Source organism: Saccoglossus kowalevskii, chromosome 16 (assembly GCF_978046115.1).
Source record: "Saccoglossus kowalevskii chromosome 16, keSacKowa6.1, whole genome shotgun sequence".
In the NCBI taxonomy this organism is placed as follows: domain Eukaryota; kingdom Metazoa; phylum Hemichordata; class Enteropneusta; family Harrimaniidae; genus Saccoglossus; species Saccoglossus kowalevskii.
Window position 1 is genome coordinate 33,251,376 of NC_140656.1, and position 26,208 is coordinate 33,277,583.

The following is a 26,208-nucleotide window of genomic DNA, read 5'->3' on the forward strand; positions in this document are numbered from 1 at the left end:
TAATGTTAGGCTCTGCTGTCATCGTAGATTACAGAGTTGAGGTGTTCATATAGGTGATCGTCCATCCTTTGTCCATCAACAATTTTATTTTGACTTCTTCTTGAAAACTACCAACTCAATTGCTTTAATACATCCTATCAAATTGAGCTGGCAATTTTCAAAAGGAAAAAGTTTTACGGGTGTGCGTTGCTCGACTTGGCTATCATATGTTCTTGTGTTAGTGATGCGAAAATAGAGCAAATAAGTTATCCGTGAAAATTCCATATTTATTTATAAACTAATGTGGTGTGTAACAACTGTTGTATATTTTATAGTTACACAGATTCAGAGAAATATGAAGAAGCTGTGAGAGACTATGAAAAAGTCTACCAAATGGACAAAAATAGAGGTATGATAGTTATCTGAATCTCTATATCAATTGAGTCATATTTAGTCCCCGTTCGGACGCAGTCAGAAAACGGGGACTTATGTTTTGACCTCCGTGCGTCCGTGCGTGCGTCCGGACCTGTATCTTAGAAATGCCTGAACCAATCACAATCAAACTTCACACATACATCATACATGATAGTATACATGTGCACGTCAATTTGTTTCACGATCTGATTCAAGATGGCCGAATGGCGGCCATTTTTGTGCTAAAAATCATCAAAAACAAGCATTTCTCAGCTGTTAACAGATGGATTTTGTTCAAACATGGTATATACATTAGACATTATGGGACCTTGATGCAAATAATTTTGTTTTTTAGATAAGATTCAAAATGGCCGACTGGCGACCATTTTGTTTTAATGAATGTGGTTTTCGTGCCATATCTCTGATTTGCTTTCACTGATTATGTTCAAATTTTAAATATTCATTATACATCATGTCATAGACAGATATATTGGTTTGACGATCCTATTCAAAATGGCCAAATGGTGGCCATTTTTGTGCTAAAAAATCATCAAATATCAAGCATTTTTATATGGATTTCGTTCAAACTTGGTACATATGTTAGACGTTACAGGTTCCTGATGCACATCATTTATTTTCAGATCGGATTCGAATGGCTGTCTGGTAGCCATTTTGTTTTAATGATTGGGCTTCTAGAGCCATATCTCTTAAATGCTTTGACTGATTATATTCAAATTTTATATATTAGTTATACATCATGTTATATATATATACATGTATTTAAAATGGCTGATGTTGAATGCTGTTCCAGAGCAATATCCCTCAATATGGACAAGTACTTGTTTGATGATCAGATACAAATGTCAATCATTTTAATGTTAAAAAATCATATTCCTGACATGGTTATATTCCAGCTATATTACTATAACCATAACTATATATCTTAAATTTGATAACTAACGGGGACTGTGCCATGCATGGCTTGTTCAATATTGAAAAGATCAACATGTTTGTGTTCTACAATACTTAATGCAAGTTTGTTCTTTTTGTGAGATACAAATTTCTTCCCTGGCTCTGTTTTCCAATGGTGCAGTGCAATGTTTTTACATACCAAGAGTTTTTTCATGATATGTGGCTCTTAATCACCACTTCAGCTGAATAATATGAACTTGTGTAACCTATCAAATTGTTTATTTGTTTGTTGATTCATTACTCTTGTACATTTAAGTTTAAAAACACATCCATATATTTTTTTGCAGAGAACAGACGACTCCTTGAAAAGGCTAAACTAGAATTAAACAAGAGTAAAAGGAAAAATTATTACAAGATATTGGGAGTTGAGAAAAATGCATCGAAGGATGCAATAAAGAAAGCATACAAGAAGAGAGCTCTCAAACACCATCCCGGTATGATGATGTTTTTCCCAACAGTTATTCACATGATTGACTAACCATGTTGTACATGGTGATCTACTGTTAGACTAAATTATACAAATTCCACATGTCAATGAAAATCACAAAATGTTGTAGCTGTGAACGTATCATTTGCTCGTCACGCCAGAGGGATTTTTTTTTTTTGATTGAACATGATTATTATTAAAATCGTCAAATCATGGTAATTTCTAGCCTTGGAAATGAAACTGTTTACAGTATGATCTGTAATCAAGGTAGAGGCCATTTTGATTTGAATTGTATATTACAGTTACCCTATATTTCTAATAAATTTTCTTCATCCTTATAATCAATTTATATGTGGTACATTGCGATTACAGATCGACATGCAAACGCGTCTGATGAAGAAAGGAAACAAAATGAAATCAAATTCAAAGAAATTGGTGAAGCTTATGGTGTCTTGTCAGATGCTAAAAAACGAAGTCGATATGATGGTGGTGAGTAATGCTATATATATGTGTAAATCATACACATTGTTGGTGCTTTTCTGATTCTATTGTTTAATTTAAAATTAAAACTTGTCTATTAATAATAAATATGATACCTTGTCAATAAAGATAGTCATTCCTGTATTATGGTTTACAGTCAAAGCAACAAACATTTTTCGAAAGGCCAGTTTTCTCCAGGTAACTACCATATCCTCAGAGCTTTGATGAGCTTTGGTGATGATGTTGGTCTGATTTAAGGGTCAAAATGTCTTGGAGAAAAATGCAAGAAAGTTTGGGAAACAGTCTGAAAAAATCATTTGGCTCTTGGTGCTATGGACCTTGTATTAACATGGACAGTTTGTATTTCAGGATTAAACTTGAACTTTTTGATTGGTTGATATTAGCTGCATTGTATTCAGTCATTTATTTTTATCCATCTTTTTTCTGCTTGTAGTAATTTATTGAGATTATAGCATGAATTGTAAAAAAAAATGTTATGCACAGTGTGAACATTTCCATTGCACACTATTTGAATGTCGAGTAATAACATGGAACATGTCAATGTCAGGGACATGGGTTTCCATCGTATAGGGGAAAATTTGAACAAGTGCTGAATAAAGTTTTTTGATGGAACAACAAATTGTATTGTTTTTGGTGCTAGATGTACAATAATTGTGGTTACAGCAATGAATATTTTTTGTAATTTAATTTTCTTTTAAACTTAAGTGTATTTTTCCATTGTTAAATGTTGTATATAAGCATCATATTTTACCTAATGTATACAGTTCAAACTTAGCTGATTTGTACTTACAAGGTACTGGAAAATGGTCAGCAGGATTAAGCAATTTAAAGCGGATATTTTGCTATACCAGTTTAGATGTGAACATGTTGATTGTGTATTGTATGCATCTTTAAATTTACAAAATGCTCATCAAATAGTTGGAAATCATACAAGAGATGGACAACATATAATCTGTGACATCAGGATATTTTTTTCCGTGTAAGATTTCTTTGACAAACAGCAGACAAGGATTAATATGAAAGTACTATTAATTTGAAATTGTTGGGATTTAATATAATCTCGCTCACTATATACCACTTACTGATGCCTAGATACAGTGCTAGTAATATCTCATTGTTTGAATACATGCAGCCTATAATCTGTGCCATAGTCCACTTACTATATACCACTTTACTAATGCCTAGATACAGTGCTAGTAATATCTCATTGTTTGAATACATGCAGCCTATAATCTGTGCCATAGTCCACTTACTATATACCACTTTACTAATGCCTAGATACAGTGCTAGTAATATCTCATTGTTTAAATACATGCAGCCTATAATTTGTGCTTTGTTCCATTCACTATATACCACTTACTAATGCCTACATACAGCCTATAATCTGTGCTTTGTTCCACCCACTATATACCACTTTACTAATGCCTAGATACAGTGCTAGTAATATCTCATTAACTTCATAAGTCACCAGCTCAAAATTTTATAAACTATATTCCATGGAATCTCAGTTGATTAGATAATTTAACTTTGACTGTAATACATTTTAGTGTCTTTAGTTTCAGTGTTACGAATGTTCTATCACATATGACATTAGTGTAAAACACTGAATTGTTTTTTGGTTTAGTTTTCCAATTTGTTGAATAAGATAATTTAAAACAGACTATAAAAGCCCAAAAAGTTTTAAAGTGATTTGATCTTTAGATTAAAAAAAATGACAAAACATGTTCCCCATGAAATTCAACCACCCAATTGTCAAATTGAGTATATACCAGTCACACTGTCTTTCATTTTCTGAATGAAAAGGAAATTGTGGCAGATTATGTATTCTGTTACAGAAATCTGATTGTATTGAATATTGGTCAGAGACGTTTTTAATATTACAGGTCAGCCGTAAGAGGAGTTGCACCTTCCACCCTCTGCTTAAAAAACAGCTAGGTAGATGCTCTCAGTCAGATGTATGTATTGTATCTGGGTCTGCATCATTTGCTTTAAGTTTGCAAAGCCGTGCAATACATTTTACTACGTAGGCACTTTTTTCTGTTGGTGTTGCAAATTTCATTTCATACATGTGTAACTGTGAGGCACAGCTTTTAAGAAAGGTGAAATTTTATATTCTTTAATAGAAACAGATACTGTTAGGATGATTTTTACAATGTATTTTATGTAAGACTTGACATACTTGATTGACAATGTTGGCATCTCTGAATGCTGTATCGTAAAAATAGTTAAAACAATTTGAGTACAAAATACAGGTGTTGAATGCAATTGCTTTAGGAGTACAGTACTTCGTAGTTATTTTCAATACATCTTTAAATGCTGCATATTTTTGTGCATTAAATACGAGAATTAAACAAGTAACATAGACTTGCAATCTTCTTTTCTTGACTGGCAAAAGCTCAGATATTGCGTCTAACAAGTCAAAATTTACAAGCCGCTAGTTATCAAACTTGAGAGATATAGCCAATTTGAATCAGATTTGAAAAATACAAGCCATGTATGGAACAGTCCCCATTAGTTATCAAATTTAAGATGTATAGTTTTCTTTATAGTAATATAGAATATAACCATGTCAGGAATATGATTTTTTTAACATTAAAATGATTGACATTTGTAGCTGATCATCAAACAAGTACTTGTCCATATTGAGAGATATTGCTCTGGAACAGCATTCAAAAGCAGCCATTTTGAATACATATATATAACGAATATATAAAATTTGAATATAATCAGGCAAAGCATGTCAGATATGGCACTAGAACCACATTCATTAAAACAAAATGGCCGCCAGTTGGCCATTTTGAATCTTATCTGAAAAACAAAATGACGTGCATCAAGGACCCATTATGTCTTATGTAAGTACCAAGTTTGAACAAAATCCATCCATAAATAACCAAGATCTGATTTTTGATATTTTTTTAGCACAAAAAGGCCACCATTCGGCCATTGAATCAGATAGTCAAAGCATTATATCTGTACATTTATGACATGATCTATAATGAATGATAAAATTTGAACATAATCAGTCAAAGCAAGTCAGAGATATGGCACAAGAACTGCATTCATTAAAACAAAATAGCCGTCGGTCAGCCAGATTCGAAAAATAAAATGTTAAAATTTGTCTAAAACACAGCAAACCACAAGAAGAAAATGCACCACAATGCATTATATTATCTCACTAAGAAAAATATACATGCAGGAAATACAAGAAACTAAATTGGCTGATAAAATTTCAAAGTTTGAATTATATATATTGAAAGTTTCACAAATGACTACTATCAGTGTCAGCAAAGACATTAAAAACTGCACACCATGATGGAAAGAAAAATGCAAAGCATCATGGGTAGGACATGAATGTGAAGCTAATGTTTATAACTAAAACATGGGCCATTTATACAAAGTTCACAAAGAGCATTCAGTCTTCAGAAGTCACTTCACATAATTACTAGTGCAATTATATTCTTGCAATTTGACACTGTTTTGTATTTTCTAGATTCTTTGATTGAATGCAGCATGTATAGTTCATTCAAAGTTGCATTGGGTTTAAGTTAATAAAGTAACAATATCAGCACCGATGATCTCTCAATATCAAAAAAAAAACAAATACTAATTTTGTGCCCACACTCATTGTAGGATGAGATACACTTAGTGCAAATCTATTCAAAAATCAGTCTTTTGGCCTTTACCACCTAACTAAAGTGATGGTAAAACCTATCTGCTAAGTATTGCTTAAAAAAAAAAAAAAAAAAAAGTATTGCTTACCAAGTTTGAGCGAAATTGACCCAGCTAAAAAAATCACATAAGAATTAATTTGTGAAGACATACGCGTACACAAAATTGATTTTAAGGGCAATTCTAGCTGAGGGGATCACCAATTGTTTTAACAAAAAAGACATTTTCAATAACAAGAGAAGAATATTATTAATATCAACTAAATATACACAACAAATCTGACATGTCTACCAATAGAATTGAACATCAAATAATAGCTTTTTAAGAAGTATTTTATAGCAAGTCTATGGCAAATTCCTTGCATGAATAGCAGTACTTGGTAATCTTTCAGTGACAGCTATGCTAACAAGATACAACAAGGTGTTCATTGCATCACATTATATCGTGACTGCTCTACGTGAATATTACACGGAATACCTCTACTTGTCCATCGACTCCAGTTTCTTTCAATTTTTTAATACTATAACGTTGCCCAATACTATTCAATAAATTGTGTGTTTTATTGTTGTCGGCCCAGGTAAAATGTCTGTCATCGGTATGCACTCTCATGTGTGCTTCCAGGTTGCTTTTCCAGGCAAAACATACATCACATTCTTTACACTGGTATGGCTGCTCACCGGTATGCACTCTCATGTGTACTTGCAGGTTGCTCCAGGAAAAACACTTACCACATTCCTTACACTGGTATGGCTGCTCACTGGTATGCAATATCATATGTGCTTTTAGACTGCTTTTCCAGGCAAAACACTTGTCAAATTCGTTACACTGGTATGCAATATCATATGTGCTTTTAGACTGCTTTTCCAGGCAAAACACTTGTCACATTCATTACACTGGTATGGCTGCTCACCGGTGTGCAATCTCATGTGTGTTTTCAGGTTGCTTGTCCGGGTAAAACACTTGTCACATTCCTTACACTGGTATGGCTGCTCACTGGTATGCAATATCATATGTGCTTTTAGACTGCTTTTCCAGGCAAAACACTTGTCAAATTCGTTACACTGGTATGCAATATCATATGTGCTTTTAGACTGCTTTTCCAGGCAAAACACTTGTCACATTCATTACACTGGTATGGCTGCTCACCGGTGTGCAATCTCATGTGTGTTTTCAGGTTGCTTGTCCGGGTAAAACACTTGTCACATTCCTTACACTGGTATGACTGTTCACCGGTATGCACGATCATATGTCTTTTTAGACTGCTTTTCTGGGTGAAACACTTGTCACATTCATTACACTGGTATGGCTGCTCACCGGTGTGCAATCTCATGTGTGTTTTCAGGCTGCTTGTCCGGTTAAAACACTTGCCACATTCTATACACTGGTATGGCTGCTCACCGGTGTGCACTCTTTTATGTTGCTTCAGGGTTTCCATTCTGATGAACTGATTGTCACATTTTACACTGGTATGGCTGCTCCTTTGTGTGCATTTTCATGTTTGCTATCAGATTGTTTTTCCAGACAAAACGCTTAGCACATTCTTTACACTGATATGGTTGCTCGACAGTATGTATTCATGTACTTTACACTGCAATGGTGGTTCAACACTCTTCTGTTTCATTGCTTGTCATGGAATCCAGAAAAACATATATTCTATACTAAAATATACTACACTATATTCTCGTCAGCCATGTTGTTGTACGCAGTTCAGTTGGCGTACAAGTGATAATATTTATTTATTAACACACAACATCCCCCGGAGGGGATGAAAAGGGTTACAAATCAGATATTAGTAAAAGAAAAATAACTACATAAAAAGGAACAAAAAAAAAGATATATTTGTATACAAGGAATGTGTTACTGGCTTAGTTTATGCACGGTTACTCTTTTTTAGTAACCGTGGTTTATGTAGGTGCTGCTGTCTTGTATTAAAACAGTTTTTTAAATATTGCGCTAAAGGAACTGACATTTTCTCATCACGTAGTAATGATATGAATTTATTTTCATTACTAAATTTGTCAAAATTTGGTATACATATAATAATATAAATGCAAACCGATATATGTACTATATGAGGGTAGCCATCTTGAATATGGTTTGAAACTAAATAAAGAGTTTCCCTTAAATCATGGGGAAACCAAACTTGCACGTTGGAGGTTACACAACCGCTAATAAACTTCGACTTCTTTCGTCGTTTTTATGCGCGGACAATCCCTTGCAAGGTAGAAGCCTAGTCATAATTTTTGACAAAATTGGTCATAAATCGCATGACAATGTTCATTAGTTTATTATGTACAATCATGAATCTAATGTCCCATGGTACAATGAAATAGCATTATTGTGTGTTACAGTTGTGCCTTTTGAGAAACGTGTTCTAATATTTTTTGAAAATAGCTATTTTTAGAACAATTCCATTTCTTGACACTTTTTAAAACCCAGATTTGTTTAAATAATTTAGAACAAAAAGTACTCCATCATTAACAATATATGATTTTTTCAGCCTATGTCACCAGGCTAGATGCAATGATCCCGGGACCCGCCGTAGGCGGCAGTATTTTCATGCGAGGTCAAGTTTGGATCACCAGGTCATTCCTAAACGCATAATTAGGACTGAGACGAGAATCAATTTTGGGTGCCAGAAATCAACCAAAGACGCTTATTTGGTTATAATTTGCGCTGTCAAGGCAAAGTTCAGGTTAATAAAATAAGATTGACGACGTTTTCCCAGGAGAAAAATATGAACTATTTGTTGAAAAAAGCGGAGAAAAATTGATACGCAAAAATCGTGACGTCCACTCTACGCATTTTATTTCATTTACCACATTGGCATGGCTGGCTGTACTCATTCTTACTTTTTCATGACCATTGTTTGGCACACTACAATTTTCTTGTGATTTAGGCGTATTTTTGTCACATGCAAGAAACAGAGCTGCAATATGTACATCAAAAATGCTCTTATCATGCTTGTGATGTTGCTGTTGTAGATAAATGGCCACAGCAGGAATGTACATAACTGTTATTTATTAGGCAGAAACTGATAGGGGCCAATTCCTTGTGCTCATGTCTACATACACATGTACATCAGTGAAAGTTTTGCGGTCACCAGCTGCCATTCTTGAAATGGTGCCATCGATCAACAGTTCATGCCACTAATCTCAACCTTAAACAATGACATGTGTTGTCATTTGTTAATAAGGCCAAATTTTATTTTTATGGAAATGAGTTACCTTTTTCTAAAATGAACACAAGTTGATATTATTATCAGCATGTAAAAGAACAATTGTTTAAAATGATTGTATTTGATGTAGACCAAACATTTTGGGGGAAAAATAAATCTAAAATAATAAAATCCCTGCCTATTTTTTACCCTAATACTGGAAACACCAAATTTGTTTTTCATTGGCCTCATAATGGTTTGAGATCTTTTCAACATGGTCCACATAAATAATGAGGGATAAACAGGTCCATGCATTTACATTCTGTGTTTCTGGTTTGATGCTGACTCATTTACAGCCCTGTCATTGGTGATACCAAGATTTTACTCCTTATAGCATGTGTGTGGGCTGTCTTATGAAAACCAACAATGCTGTTTTTTGCACATGGTCAATTCACTCCGGTTATATGTCAGATGACACATTACCATTGCCATGCGATAAATTCATTACTTTTACCGGTTCTATCAGTCTGATGGAATTGATATCATCAATGATAACTCAATGAAGTACAATTACATTTCATATAGTCTCTTTGCACCTACTTTATTTCCGATTCATTTTGAATGGACAGTTGGATGAACATACAATAGCCTAAAAGTAAGGGGGTATATTTGTACGACACCCTGTAACTTTGCATGCTATGGGTCTATAATACCGTCTTGTACAATGTTGTAAACAGTTAACTACTGGTTTTGTACAATTTATTGTTGCTGCATATATACAGACAACAAGATATAGTATTTTCCACAATATGACTACTACCAAATTGGTTGTTGGTGGTGATACCTATCATTTGGGTCTTCCGTCAACACTCATGTGCTTTTGCACCATGAGTCGTTTCATGCACATCATACCAGATTTAATCATGACACTCTGTTGACGAACAGAACTGTGACAAAACGATAAAAAGCACTCAAAAACAAGAACGAAACAAAACAAAGTGTGATACTAATGCAAAATGATAGAAAAGCGAGCTGGCATGACTGCGATAAAAAATGGGTGGGTGGGTGAAAATAACCCGAACAGAAATGACTGGGCATGAACAGCGTGCGATGTAAACAGAACGAAGCGAATTGGCTACGAGAATCATGCGCAGTGGAGGAATTAAACAAACGAAGCTATGCAAATGAATAATTAACAATTTTGAACTGCCTACAAAATACAACAATTATTCACTGGCAAAGAACGAACCCGACTCAAGCGAATTGGCGGCAAAAGAAAATAAAAAGTTAGTTTAATTCTGTTGAATCTAAAATTACTTTTCTGGCATACAGTGAAATACAGCATTAAAAGGCCAAAAATGAAAGCCGCCAAAAGCAAATGTTCAAAGTGTCAGATCAACTTGGCCAGACTTGATAGCAGCGCGAATGCATGATGCCGTCCTGAGGCGACGACCAAATGAAGATTCCATGTAGAGCAGGTAAGCTTGTGAGCGCCAGTCGCCTTGTGCTTTAATTGCTTCAGGGTCTGCACCCGACTGAAATGCAAAGGAGGCACCTCCGCGACGAAAGCTGTGACCGGAGTAACTGTTTGGGTCCAGCCCTGTGGAGCTGAGCAATGATCGCAGATGTCGAACAAAAGACTGGTAGGTCAAAGGATGCAGTCTGTCGGTAGATGACGGCGCAAGGAACAGAGGAGCTTCTGAAGGTGCTGGCAACATGTCCACCATCTGCTTGTAGGCTGATACTGGGCAGAGGGCGGAGCCAGGGATAGCTAGGATGGGAATGTGCAGAACTCGTTCACCGAACTGTATGGTTTTGGACCATGTGATACGGATGATCAAACCTGTGGTGTTGTATCCGACGCTGCCCCGCGAGAGATGAATGCGGGCGTCATAAGCTGTATCTGAAGGGGGCACCAGGTTGGACTTACGCAGGAACGAAAAAAATGCGATGAGGAAAGCGGACCACAGCGTAATGTGCAGCGGGCGTGTAAAGTCCAAGAGACGATGAATTCGAAGAAGGATATCCAGTGTGATAGGCAACTTGCGGCGAGGCTGGTGCGCTGTTATACGCTGTATTCCCCGGAGGACAAGGCGCAGTTCGAATGAGTCGAGTGAAGGTGGGGTCTCGGAGACGAAAAGATGCAGCAGCCGAACGCCGTTGAGGTAGTTGCGGATAGAGGCCGTGCATGAAAACGAGCGGGCGAGGAACTGTGTGTAGCGAATAATCGTTCGTGTTGTGGCCGGAACTGGCTGGATGCAAAAGAAACGGCAGAAGAGGAAGAATGCACGCCAATGAGTTGTAATGTTGCGCAATGAACCAGAAGCAAAAGCTGAGTGGAGTGAGCGGAACGCCTGGTGGTCCAGATCGGCGAGCGGAGCTTGACAACCTGCAGGAGCGAAAAAGAAAATGCTACAAGTTACCAAGGATGAATAAACTGGAACGTTTCCTGAGGTACAACGACTTCTGAGATGCCAAAGTTTGACTGTAACTCTTCCACACGAGACTTGTAAATGCCAGATAAAATGTGAACGGCTTGGAGCGTCGGCAACATTGCTCCGACCGGGGATGTGTACAGCCCAGAGATTGAATTCAAAACGTGCTTGGAAGTATGCAATCTCCCGCAAACAGCTGAGTTCGAAATCTGAATGGGTACGATGAGAGTTGATCAATGCAACCGTTGTAGTGTTGTCAGAGGTTATTTGCAAGCGAAGCCCGCGCCAAGTATGGGACCAGAGCTTGAGTGCGACCACGACTGCAAGCAATTCCAATGCATTGATAGACAAGCCCATGTTGATGATGTGTTGTGGGAAAGGAGAGCGGAAGAACTGGGTAACTGAGACGCCGCCGCAGCCTGAAAGGCATGCGTCTGTACACACGACAGTATCTGGCGGGGACCAAGGTTGGGTGTGTATGATAGAAACGCCGTTATAGTCCTGTAAAAACGTCTTCCACCATAAGAGGTCTTTGCGAAACTCTGCGTCGATGCGGGTGCGGGAATGTTTAGCAGAGAATGTGCGAAGAGTGGACAGCATGCGGGAAATAAACAAGCGACCCGGGCGGACGCAATTTGAGACATAGGACAAGAGACCGATGAGACTTTGTAATTCTGTGCGGGAACAAGAGGAGCGATTGTCCCAGTTGGATAGTTCTTCATGAATTTGAGTGAGTTTCGCGGCGGGCACGGCAATGGTCATGTTGACTGTGTCAAATTCAGAACCGAGAAAAGTCATACTAGTAGCAGGAGCACATGCTTTAGCCACGGATTCTTGAAGGCCGAGCTCGTTCAGCAGATTCCCTAGATACTCAAAAGCCGCAGTAGCGTTGATTGGTAACTCGGCTCCGCCGAAATCGTCGATATAATTGATCACCTCGTGCCCTTGGTTGCGTAGGATGTGACGCACTGCGTTGGTTGACCGTTGACACATTAAGGCCGCTGTGCGTAACCCGAAAGGTGGTGAAACGTCAAAGTAGTATTTCCCTTTCCAAGAATAGCCGAGAAGGTGGTAGTCTCTCGGATCCACGCGAAGTTGACGGTATGCCCTGCTGAGGTCGCGTTTGTAAAGGAGGCAACCGGAAACAAGTGTTCGGATGCGATCTAACATGGAGTCAACTGTAGGATATCTGAGCTTATAATCATCCCCGATGTAACTGTCTCCTAGGATGCCGTCGTTGACCGAGTAGCCTTCTGGAAAACTTAAGTCCACGACCACGCGACGGGAAGATGAGCCCTTCTTAGCCACGGTCATTAATGGTGAGGTAATGAGCGGGTGTGACAATGGCGGAGTGTCGAACGGTCCAACAGATGCACCGAGAGATAGCTCTGATTCCAGAAAACTGTCCACATGCTCAGCGAAATGTAAAGCCGAGGTGTGATTCGTTGCTTGCGAAGTAGGAAGAAAGTCGCGCGAGTAGTTGATGGGCCAACCAAATTCTAAGAAGTCGCAGATGTCATCGTCGTAATTGCGTAGAAGATGGCGCCAAGACTGAATGTTCAGACCGGAAGAGACCGGGATGTGACAACCTTGAAAGTTATAAAGGCCTGAAGCGGAGATTCTGCGATGTAAATCAATGTAATGTTGTGCAATACTGCCGTCAATGTTAGAAATAATGTGATCTGGCGGCACAGAGTTTCTGGGCGACAGTGACGAATGATCAGCTGATGGTGGAGAAGTTGTTGTTGTTGTTGTAGTTGATGATGATGTCAATGACGAGTGTGTAGCCCTCGACCTGCTTGTGTTGTGATGAGGTGCAGGGTCGAAGTTCATGTCGCTGAGGACCGCCTGCGATGTTGGCGCTTTGATCATGCTTGATGTCAGTGTGGTTGTTGACTGACCGGCGAGAGCGAGGGATTCGAACTTGTTATCGATGAAGACTGTGGGGCTGAGCTTGGGTAATGCCGTGTGCGTAAGTGACAACGGTGATGTAGCTGCTGGTGGCGTAGGTGTGGAGCCCCCTGACACGCTTGTGATGACTGAAAGTGTTGGGTCAGACCCGGTGATGTTGTTGCTAACCGAATCGAGCGAGATAACATTATTGTCCGGAGATACGTGTATAGGCGTTGATCTAACGGGGAGGTTACAGGTCGTTGACGTGATGTCTGAGGGCTGCGCATGGAGTCACGAGGAGATTGGTTTGTCGCGGTGCAGAGATGACATGGACGTGCCTGACTTCTGTTTGCAGTCCTTTTCGCTGTGATTATTAAAGCGATTGCGGGTGACATAGCAATGATTGCAAATGTGTTTAAATTTGCATGGATCAAATGAGCAAGAACCTTTCTCGTTGAAAGCTGTGCACACTAATACGGGCGAACCGTCTGGGTTGGAGGTATTTCTGTTGCCGTTGTTTGTTGTCAGTTTCTGGGTGACTGATTTCAACTTGTCGGCTGAGAAATCGAAAAACAGATCTTTCACGTCTGAGTAATCGCTGTCCCATGTACGTCTGTTATCATCGATTAAACGAGCCACTGCTGCGTGATAGCTCCGGACAATGGGCTATTTGTACAATGGTAGTTTAACAAACAAATCGTGCAGGAGATGTAACCGGCCCTTTTGTTCTGCTTTGGGCATGGATGGGTCCTGCAGTAAGAGCGTGTAGCCCTGTAGAAATTGTTCAAGTGATAAGTCGTCGTATTTCAGTTCATGTAAAGAAAAGAATGATGGAACAAACTGTTCTGGAGATTTCAAACCAGGCAACTTTTTCCCGGCGTGACGCCCGGGGGAATTAATGAGACTGTTGCGAATAATGTACTCACCAGCTGGTCCATTGTTCTCAGCCTCGTGTCCTTTGTTCGCTCCAATGGCGTTGAAGTATGGTGACAAATCGTGATCAACCTGCGATCGGAGATTCGTCATTTTGCGAAGTTCGGCTAGTGAAATGTCAGAGATTTGGTGATCAGAAGGCGATGTGCCCTGTTGGCGCGTGGATGATAGGCCTGTGGTTGGTGGATGTGCGTTCAAGGAACAACTTTTGAATTCCATTTCTAGCTGGGAGATTTCCGCTTGTAATTTTTGCTTCGCGATTCTCGCCAACAAGGATTGTTTCCGGCGCTGCAAAATAGCTAACTCGGCTTGGTCGTCTTCATCCCCGTCTGAAAACTCGTCAAAATATCTATGTGGTTCCACGTGTGAGATTGTGGGCGAGTGACGTCGGTGCTTCGAGGTGGAAGGAGACTACTTAGGGACGGCAGTTCTCTTCCTCCGGCGGTGGACCGGTGCAGAATTTTCCGTGCTTGCCCCAGGTGTGAGCTTCCACATCGAGCTTGCAGCCAGAGCATGTTGAGCGTCGCTTACTTCTTGGCATAGCGAGAAAGTAAATTGAAAATAACCCGAACAGAAATGACTGGGCACGAACAGCGTGCGATGTAAACAGTGCATGTAAACAGAACGAAGCGAATTGGCTACGAGAATCATGTGCAGTGGAGGAATTAAACAAACGAACGAAGATATGCAAATGAAAAGTATACAAATGAATAATTAACAATTTTGAACTGCCTACAAAATACAACGTTGACAACACTAATTTACCTCATTATAATGTAAATGTGCATAACCTGTGTTTATTTTCAATGAGGATGCTTGAATGCACGGTAGTGCTTTCAGCATCCTCAATGTGCCTCAAGATTTAATTATGGAAAGTCCAATCATTTCCAAAGCATTATCTATTTCAACAATGTTCTTTCTATTGAACATTACTCTACTCAACACCTTACTCAAATCATTCATTACCTTTATATAATCCTCACCACTTACTTGTTTTTTTATTTTCTTCCAGGCGAGATAATTCAACCATCACCTGTACCTCCTACTGGTTAAACTTGACAATTATTTTTACTTTATTCTTACTCAAATGTTTTTTGTAAACTTGTTGTTTATTGTTGGTTAAAATAAAAAATAAAAACTTTATTATTTCCTTTCCTTACAGACGATTATTTTATTCACACTATTTTTACCTGGTTGTCTTCCAACTGGTCTGCTTGTGATGTCTAATAGCAACTGGCCAAATTACAATCGAGTGGTGGGTGGGTCACAGTCAAGTACAAACAAGCCATTCACTGCCAAAGAACAAATATAATCATTCTTCCCGATCAAGTACTTTAACCTCACCCTCTTGATTCAAATGACATAACCAAAAAAAGACTTGAAACATCACCTTCTTCCTATAACACACAACACTGTATTCACATAATTGTTCATACATGTATACATTGTCACAGCATAATCAATTCCATAAATTTACCAATGGCTCAAGCAAATCATTTGCCCATATTAACTATAGCCTCTTCTGTAAGCCATCTAATGCTTGTGTTTCAATTACATAACGTTAGTCCAAAAATGTCAGCTTCTATTTATTTGATGTCTATTATCAATGTCACGTTTATATTGCGCTGGTCCTGCTAACTCTGGATTTTGAGATATTGCATAATATCTCTGCCATAGGAACCTGTGGTAAAAGTGTTATAATAGTGTCAAAATGGCGACTTTCCACTAAAGTACAACCATCAATTTCTCGAAAAAAAGGCTGGTGACCCCCAAATTTGTTTAGGCCAATATCCTTATATTGCCAAATGAATAAATTCTGGGTTTTTTTAAATTCATGAGTGGACTTATAACCTCCTAACCGAAATCGTCATCCAACCCTATAGCCAATCAGTAATGGCCTTACAGTTTGGTTGACAATTTTGGTTTCAAATTCTCGGGGCGGAGCTACGTCACAAGACATTCCACATTGCTCAGACGCGCACCACTGTACTACATATTTCATTGGTGCTGAGGTCGGCGTCCTTTGTCTGTGCTGAGACAGCGCTTCCTGTGACAACACAACGCATGTAAGGCTCTGTCTGTGCGAGCTGGTGTGGAACGCCGGTGAAAATAGCTAAATTCGAGAGAGAAAACAGCACAAAATCAACTTTCAAGTAATCCTGGTCAAATTTATGTAGGATAGGATATTTTGGACATATACTGCTCAAATTGATCCATCTAAGTGTTCAAAACGTCATAAAAAAAGGTGCCGCCGACTGTACGCGTCGCACAATCTTTATGCTAGCTATCAAACAACTTGTAAAGTCAAAACATCTACGCGCCAAAGTGAAAAGGTTGACGCGCGAAAAATAAAAGTCAACCCGCCAACCGTCTCCACCACGCCCACAGAATAAATAAATTTATCTGCGTTGCTTCTCACGATATCCGGCTGTCAAATGCCAGAAATACGGCTAATACCGTTAGCAGGAGGGGGCAGGAAGATTGAAATGAAGCCTACTTTTTTCCCCTATCTGATATAGAATTTTTTTCTGTCTCTAATTTTTAAATGCATTTAGTGTAGGTGTTTTTTTCAAGCATTGTCATAGTTTATTATTATGCAGAGCAAGCCACAGGCGCTCGGTACGTTTCTGTGATAATAAAAGAAATTTACGATAGGGGTATATTTCTTTTATTATTACAGAAACGTACCGAGCGCATGTGGAGCAAGCAAAGGCAACAGAGGATATTAGGGTTGGACCATTTGATTTTTGAGGGGGGGGGGAGGTCAGCTGAGTGAAAGGCAAATTTTTTTTTTTTTATGTGTTTGGAAATTTTATTTTTATCAGTAGGTTTGCTTGCAATTTTTTTTTTTTTTTAGGAGTTCATCATATCCAACATTTTTTTTTCATTATCTTCAACGGAGGTAGAAAAGACATTTTACTGCTATTTTACGTTTTTTGACAAAGTGGCCTCCATTTCGACAAATTTGATCAAATCTCAAGACAAAACAGTCTGCCATTTTGGTTCAAATTTTGAAAAAAAATATGACCTGCACGTGTAACCCAATAAACATGATTATTACATAAAGTTTGATTGAAATCGCCCCATTCAGCTTCGGGAAACAGTTCCAGACACGTTACAGACTGAATTTAAGATATTAAACAAAATGGCCGCCATTTCGACAAATTTGATCAAATCTCTAAACAAAACATGGTGTTGTATTGTCTTGAAGTATAGTACCTATGTAAAAACTTTCAGAGTAATCAGCACAAAAATGAAATGGCCCTGAGTCGGCCATTTTGAACCGAATCTTGAAAAAAAGTGACGTGCACCAATAACCCAATATGCATGATCACCATACAAAGTTTGATTGAAATCGCCCTGTTCACGTTTAAATATCAGAATTTAGAAAATTTGAGGGTGCAAAATGGCTGCCAGTCAGCCATATTTAATTGAATCGTAACGAAAATTGGCATATGTAGGTCACCATAGATTGTCTGTATACCAAGTTTGAATGAGATCGGTCAAAGGCTGTCCGATAAATGGATCCAGAAGGACGGACGGAACCCAAATTAATAATCTCCGTTTTCGGACTGGGATTAAAAAGGTTCGTCGGCAGTGTGAAAACAAAAAGAAAAAAAAAGAAGAGAAAGTGCATCGTCCCCACATCCTGTTACAAAAGATCACTCTATTGCTCTGTAAGAGTGTGATGTAAAACATTTACTGACAAAAAAAAATTTCTCATTTATTTTAATATTTATTTTATTACATTTTATTTATTTTTGACTCCCGTGTGCGAAGCACACAATGGGACTCTTTGCAGTTATCCTGTCTGTATGTGTGATCTGATATCTCAAGAACCGTATGTTGCTTTTTAATGAAACTTGGTGAAGAGGTGCTCTGGGCTAATACGCAGATTTGATTAGTCAATTTTCGGCTTTTCCACTGATATCTCAGGTACTAATCACATTTCAATGAAACTTGCATAGATACATAGGACGATGCACAGACAAATATGAGAAATATTAATTATCTAATTTGCTTAATTAATCAATTTTTAGCTTTTGATATTTCAAGTACTGTTACTTCATTACTTTTCAATGAATCTTGGTACATAGATGTTCTAGGACAATACACAGACGTGATTAGTTTTGGGTTAAAATCAGATCATATTAATTACTTAATTTGCATAATAAATCATAATTTTTGGTTATAATCACATTTCAATGAAACTTCGTACATAGATGGTCTGTGACAGTACTTATCTTAATTTAATGAATCTTGGTACATATTATATACTCTAACACAATGTGATGATCAAGTTAGTTTTAGGTTTATATACATCTATAATAATTTACTTTTCAGCTTTCAACTAAAATAGTTATGACTAATCATCACATTATAACTGGAACAATATACAGACCTAAATCTATACATAATAATTTCTCAATTTGTAGAATAATTCATTTGGTTCATTGAAGTAATACACAGACATGATTAGTCCATTTCTGATAATGTATTAAATTGAATTCATTGCAGAGGTGCTCTGGAACTAATTAGAATAAAAACCATGGATGAAAAATCAAATGTATTTTCTGTATGTATTATAAATTTTGATAATGTGAATCACATTTTTTCATGTTGTGCATCTCAAATAGCAGACAAGCTTCTTGTTTGAAAAGCAAATCTTTAATTTTGATTAATTTTAATGTGTCTCCAATACTCTCAGCACTCAAGAGTTCTTTCTAAGCTTCCTTTGATATTTATTTTATTTGTACTTGTTTAATACGACATGGTTCCATACAATCATGAATGTATCTTGTCTATTATTGTGGTCACATAACATAGCGTGGAATGCTTTATTGGCACTGGCATTTTTAGTCCCCGTTCAGGCGCAGCCTGAAAAGGGGACTAATAATTCAGGTTATGTCCATAATTCCGTCTCTAACATTTTCTCAGAAATTTTACAGCAGATATCAGTGAAACTTGGCAGGTTGATGAACATGTCCCCTCCGAGTATGCACGTAATTTTTTTTCCAGATCTGAAAATCCCAAGTGGGTCTTTTTCACGATTTTATCAAAAATTGCCTCTCCCGGCAACATTGACAAAACGTCTGCGCATGCTCAGAATAAATTAATTACTGTAAAATACTTTATTTTTGCTTGCAACATTTTTTTGCTATTTTCGCTGAAGGAATGTTTCAGTTAAAATAAAATCCAGCGAATATACCCTTTTCTTATATTTTACAGTCAACTTGTCAATAATCAATGAAAATAAATTCAATACAAAACACCCAGAAAAAGTCTTTTCAGCGAATGATAATTCCAGCTGAAAAAAAATATTTTACAGTAGATTAGATCTGTGAGTAAGGCTGCTGTTATTACGGCACGTGATTTCTCCATTGCGTGCAATTTATTATAGTACTGTTTATACATGTATTCTGTTTGGCTCAGTGGTCTCATTCACTCGTTACTAGAAGAACTAGTAACTTTATTTGATTTCAAGAACTTCAAGAAGGCGGCATAAGTTTTCCAGTTTATTGGTGTACATTTCATGACGTACGGACGTGAATATTATGATGATTGCCAGCTTTATATTCTTGTGAAAAACCAAAAAAAGCAAACAATTGTCTCTAATCTACGAAACTAGTTTGTGAATTGTATACCCTGTCAAATTATTGTACACGAACGATTAATTCACGAGGACATAGTTTTCAAGTACCGGTAAATCGTTTTCCGGTCTTTTGCTTGTGTAGCGATTTCCGAAATATTCACAACTCGGGGGGGGGGGGGGGAGGGGAGAATTTCCCTGTGTCGATCAATTTATTCATTATATAATAGCAGGTTGCCTATGATTATATTCGTATTTTCTATGTTGTGAGCATTGAACTGTTAGTTGCAATGAAGATTTTGGCGACCTTGTGCGATTCAACATGGCGGATGGACGGTCGGTCGAGCAGTCTGCAACGGACCAGTCTGTGAACGGACCGTGAAATCGCCCGTTTTTTCGGCAGTTTTTTTTTTTAATGTTTTGGATATTTCATTCACTCCTGATGCCTAAAAGAGTCTAATTTATATTTTACCGTAGTCATTGACACCTATTCAAGAGTATCGTGTTTATTGTGAATAGCGTGAATGGGTAAGCTTCGTTTCGACAATGGGCTGTTATTTCTGTGAACAATGTTAAATTATTCTTTGAATGCTCAGTTTATTTTTTGAAAACAACTAATTTTTCGATTTAAAAAAAATCATGCCATTTTCCCCGTCAAAATCAAAGCATAAAGATCTTGCTAAACATCGGTGAATCCCCTGTTGCGTTCACCACGAGGTCACTGAGCCGTCATAAACATATTTAAATGACCACGTGTACTGAAATAACATGGCGGATATCGCATCGCATCGCATTTACATTCGACCGAAATCATTCGGTTGAATATTACTTCCAATTCATAAAAATTCAACGAATTATTTTTTTGTGCGTATTATAATCATTACTGAATAATAATAAACAATTGCAATACTTCGAAAACAAGTAAGTTATTCACTTGCGAAACACAGAATGACCAGATTGTGCTACCGTGATCAACAACTAAGCAATGTATTCGTGTTTGTATTTATTCGAAACTTTTTTTAGAAAATACTTTACTTTTCGTAAACTTTACTGAATTTTTGGGGGGATTCAATTCCAACATTTCGCGATGCCAAACCAAAGGCCTTTCACTCTTTGAGTGTGACACCTAAAACAGAAGTTTTATGGTGTATAAACTGGCACTAAATGAAAAAGCCGTTGAACCTTATTCAAATTTATAAGTACATGTTATTATGTATTTCATTATGAAAACTGACTAAATTAAATGTGATCTTATTTTTAATTTGAACAGAATTATGATTTATATCGGTAATGACGTTTTCATCCAATATTAATAGTGCAATTGTTAAAATGCCTACCTACACATTTATTGTTTTTGTTTCTGTTGCCCTGAAATAGACATTTGTAAAAAAAAAAAAATTAAAAATCATGCTTGATTCAAATTCAAAAAAAAAAGATGTAGCCATGTAGCCCCTTCCTGTTATCTGTTTCCAACTTCTTCCAGAGATAAACTGTGGGAAAACTTGTATGTTATTGAAAATCTTTATTTTGTTGTCTGTGAATTAATATAATATTTGTAATGGTGCAAAATATTCTCAAGCAATTGGTTTTCTGGTGGCACTACACTGTGCATTTATGCATGATCTCAGCTTACTAAGTGATGATGGTGGTTGAAATGGAAAACTGAATACAAAAATCCAGTAACATCTCAAACGAATTTCCGTTACATCAAATAAATAACCCAATTTTATTGAATGTATCCAAAAACATGGTACCAATGATCTGAAATTTCAGGAGTGCTCGCTGAAGGTTTATCAATCTTGCTTATTGTCTTGTTCTTTACCAATCCTGCATTTCAGTTACTAGAATTTATACTAAAAAAAAAATAGTTTCTGTTTTTCTTCTAATAATTCGGCCACTCTCAAAAACAAATATTTTTCCATGGTCGAAATGCAAGAAGAATACAAAACTACTGTGATTGCATAACGATACCTGTAGGGCCATTGTCAATTAGTTCACCTGATCAACACAGCGTTATACATAGGGCTGATATTGAATCACGGAGAGTAAAATCTTGTGATACTAATCTCTAGAACCGCTCAGATTGGTACATACCGGTATGTCTTATGAACCCACATGTGTATATCTTTAACAATACTCATTTTAAACTTTGTTTTTTTACAGTGGTGCTGTGAACTGCTTCAATTTTGCAAGTCAATTTTTTCTGGGTTCCTACAACATGGAGTGTCAGGGACTTTATTGAAATTTCATAGAATCCTGAATATATCTAGAAGTAAAAATTAAATGGTTTACAGTATTTTATACCCATTAATAATGATGAAATGCAATAATATCACTGCACTAAAAAAACTTCAAACAATTATTGTTACTTCTCCATTGAAGGTTATGAGCAGACCAACCTTTACTGGCTTCCATGTACTTGCTCTGAAAACATAGCTTTTACAATTGTTTAAATTAACAGATGTTGTTCTATGTACAATGAATACATTTTAAATAATAAACCTTACTGTATTAATAAAAAATTGTATTTGACAACATGAGAATGATTCTGATACCCAGGTCCTGGTAATATACTAAGACCTGATTAACAAAGAAGTCATGTACATCAAGGTTCACTCAGATTTATGAATGCAGTTTCTTGAGCAAGTATACATGTATGACAAATAGTTTTGTTGCACTTGTGTACTCTGAGATTCTGAACATGGGTCAGTGGAAGTTTTTAGTTGTCAGTACAAAACTAGATTATGGGAAATCACTTTATGATGAGTTGTACCCACATAGAGTACATATTCATTCACCTGTTTGCAGATGTTCCTTGTACTACTTTATAATCAAATAACGGGGACTGTGACATTTCATGTCTTGTATTTTATTTGTTTTGCCTGTAGTCAATTTTCTGCAAAATAAATTCCAGTGAAAATGCAGATTTCTCTATACGTTGCATTGAGCCTTAATACAACATAGTGAAAATTAGATCCACACAATGCCAGAAAGCTGTTTTCAGTGAAAATAAAGTATTTTACAGTAGTCAACAATATTGCAAGCAACTTTTTCTAACAATGTTTCTGTTTTAGTCTAAATACATTTACAAACTAAAACAGCTAAATTGTTAGAGATATTGCATGCAATACCGTATTTGCTCTTATGTAAATAACAGAGGTGTTTAAATGGTCAAAATACATCATATTTTAATAAATCAGTATACAATCAATGCAATTGTTGTCGTACATGTGCTTCTATTGGAGATGCTCTTCTAATAGAGCATATATGGTATACAATCTAAATGCAACTAGAGTGAAATTGTTTTTGAAATTAATATTGAAATGCAGATATTAATTTTCCCTCTGCTCTTAATTAATCCACAAACCAGAATTATTGACATCCATTTATATATGACCTAGTTTCTTCTTGTATTCTGTGTCCCCTTATCTTGGCAGGAAGAATTAGCATATTTTTCCTAAGTCATATAGTGACAAATATTTTTTTTTTTTTGAAGAACCCTTCACTTTGCAATTTTTTTTTTCGTTTCTGACCTCCCTTACCATAATTCGAAGATGGTGGCTTAGAGTTGATTGAAACATTGAAGAGATTTCTTTATCGGCTTTCATTCTCTCGACTCGTGACAAGAACTAGAGTGATGTGATTTTGGGGGGAGACTGGGAATTGTATTTTTTACGTTGATGTGGTGTACTGTCTGCGGTATACGTAGCAGTGGTCTTGTCTGGCTATTATTGCATAAATATATGTCCTCAATACCTAACATATCAAACGTATGATTAATTACTGGCTGAAAACACTCTGATCTCTGAGGCCTACAAACTTGGCACCAATGTGGACAAAGAAAACGTCAGTAATTGGACCACAGGCATAAAAAAATTACTGATGTTTGCAAAAAAACCAAAAAATATGTTTGAAAAACACTGCACAGAAACAATGCATAATGACAATAAAGGCACTAATCACAAAAATAAACTTCGTACCTACAGACAGCTGAAAACTGATTTTGTACTTGAAAAATACCTTGAAATTATTAAAAAACCCATCCACAGATCATCTATGACTAAACTGAGGATAAGTGCCCACATACTTCAGATTGAAGTTGGGCGATATCACAACATAGATATCTCAAATAGAACATGCCCTGTCTGTGACTCCAATGAAATTGAAGATGAAGTACACTTCCTCTTCAATTGTAACCTGTACAAATTTGAAAGACATGCTTTGTTTGAAAACGTAAACTTATCCGGTAATCTGAAAGCACTTCTCAATAACAAAAATTCTGAAACCGTCCAAGCAATTGCCAAGTTTATCAGCAACTGTTTCACTAAAAGAGAGAATTTCATGAAAAGCAATTTACCAGCTGCCTCAAAATAACACCAAATAATATTTTCACAGTATTACTATTTATTTCTTTTCTATTATTATTATTACTTATGTATTTTATTGTTCCTTATATTCTAATCTAGATCCCAGAAGGGATACGATATCAATAAAGGTTGTTATATATATATCAGATGACCAATTTTCATATCCCAGAGCATGTTCCCATAGAAACACTTTCTTAGTTAACCTTGATTCGTCTAACATGCATAACGTGTTCCAGTATCTAGCCATATTACAAAGTCAGCTGGCGCACACGTGATAATAAAATAAATAAAATATTTACTATATGGGGGCCGCCATCTTGCCTTCAGCATAAAACTAAATAAGAGACAAGTTGTGAAACGCGTTTTTCAAATTCCTACAAACCTGGCCAAATATACCAACCTTTCACAAAAATGCAATTCGCTGGGGTTATATTAAGCCAACCGATAACACAATTCGGCCGAATTCAGCGTTTTTGTGTGGAAAAATTTCTTGCATACAAACACCTAATTACACGAAGAACATACATGTTGAACACTTTCCTGGGGTATTTGAAACCGAAATTGTCATCTGACTGTAAGGCTGTCGCTGATTGGCTACTGAGCTGGAATAACAATTTTTCATCAATCCAAAGACTTTTTCCCATTTTTATATTACTTACTAATTTACGGAGCTCGTCATATGTAATATTACCATATAATACAGGGTTTGATATGTAATCAGATTCACTCAATCTTTGTTATAAAATATCTTTTCGTATTTTTATTTGATTCCGAAATTCAGTATCATAATCCTCTCCATCACTATTATACAGTGAAGAGAATTAATTTCGCCAAGTATCCAAAACCTCATTAAAATCTGATACAATACCATCTTCATCATCATAAACTTCCATAATTATATTTTTTTCGTTTAGGAGGTCCTAAATTTTTAACATGATTCCAGAACATGTTAGGATCATGAGTACACACTTTCCTTTCCTGTAACGGCGATAAAAGTACCGCAATCTTTTATCAAAAACACGTTGAGCAGCTTTAAAATCATTACGTAATACATTTTTAACTGTACGATTATGCAAATTATATGACTGAAATCTTCGCTCAGCTTCATGCATCTTTTTCCATAAATTATTTAACTCCTCATTCCAATATGGTTTATGATGATGGACTTAGTTTGAATATTATTTATATTATTTATTTTATTATAATTGCAATTTGTAGTTGTGTGTACACTCATTCTAATAATGTGGATGAAATAATAGGCAGAAAGCGCATTTTTACGGATGTTTCCGCTTGGGGGTGTACTTCACGTCTTGGCTCAATATTTTCAAGCCACAGTCAGCTGGCACTTACGATATGGGGGCCGCCATCCTGAATGCAGCATAAAACTAAATAAGAGACAAGTTGTGAAACGCATTTTTCAGATGCCTACAAATCTGGACAAATTCACCTCCGAGAATATCCCTCAAAATTGTTAGATTGAATGATGAATGTGTCATCTCCTACATCAATATTCTCTATGCCGAGTATAATAATAATAATATATAAATATGTATTCAGTATAAATACTAGTATATATAAGATATATAATATTATATTATTTAAAATTTGGTTTATATATAAATTTTAACCGGTATATAATAATACAAATGTTCAAACCCCAACACTTTTGCTATATAATATTTATCTTAGTCGAAGGTACCACATGGAATGGGGAAATGTGTTAATATACGCATAATGACGCATAGTACTACTAAATATGGCTGATATTTTTAACATTCTGTGCACCGTAGCCCAACATGGTCGACGTGAGTCACTTGTGCCCTCGTCGACAGATTTATTCGAATGCACACAGCCTTGTGAGTCTCCTGACG

The 26,208-nt window shown here is 36.7% G+C and overlaps 1 protein-coding gene across 2 annotated transcripts in view; it reads left to right on the plus strand.

Moving 5' to 3' along the window:
* LOC102800448 (dnaJ homolog subfamily C member 7-like) overlaps positions 1 to 22,894 on the plus strand; it is a 45,787-nt gene extending 22,893 nt beyond the window's left edge. The window contains exons 11-14 of one of the 2 annotated variants that reach the window (XM_085491398.1): positions 315 to 388; positions 1,653 to 1,799; positions 2,165 to 2,281; positions 22,134 to 22,894. In XM_085491398.1, coding sequence (XP_085347524.1) covers positions 315 to 388; positions 1,653 to 1,799; positions 2,165 to 2,281; positions 22,134 to 22,144 — 349 coding nt within the window. In that variant the 3' untranslated portion in view covers positions 22,145 to 22,894. Of the gene's footprint in view, positions 1 to 314; positions 389 to 1,652; positions 1,800 to 2,164; positions 2,282 to 2,429; positions 4,652 to 22,133 lie in introns of those variants that run through there. The other variant, XM_085491397.1, reaches the window with a different exon arrangement.
* The last annotated feature ends 3,314 nt before the right edge of the window (positions 22,895 to 26,208 follow it).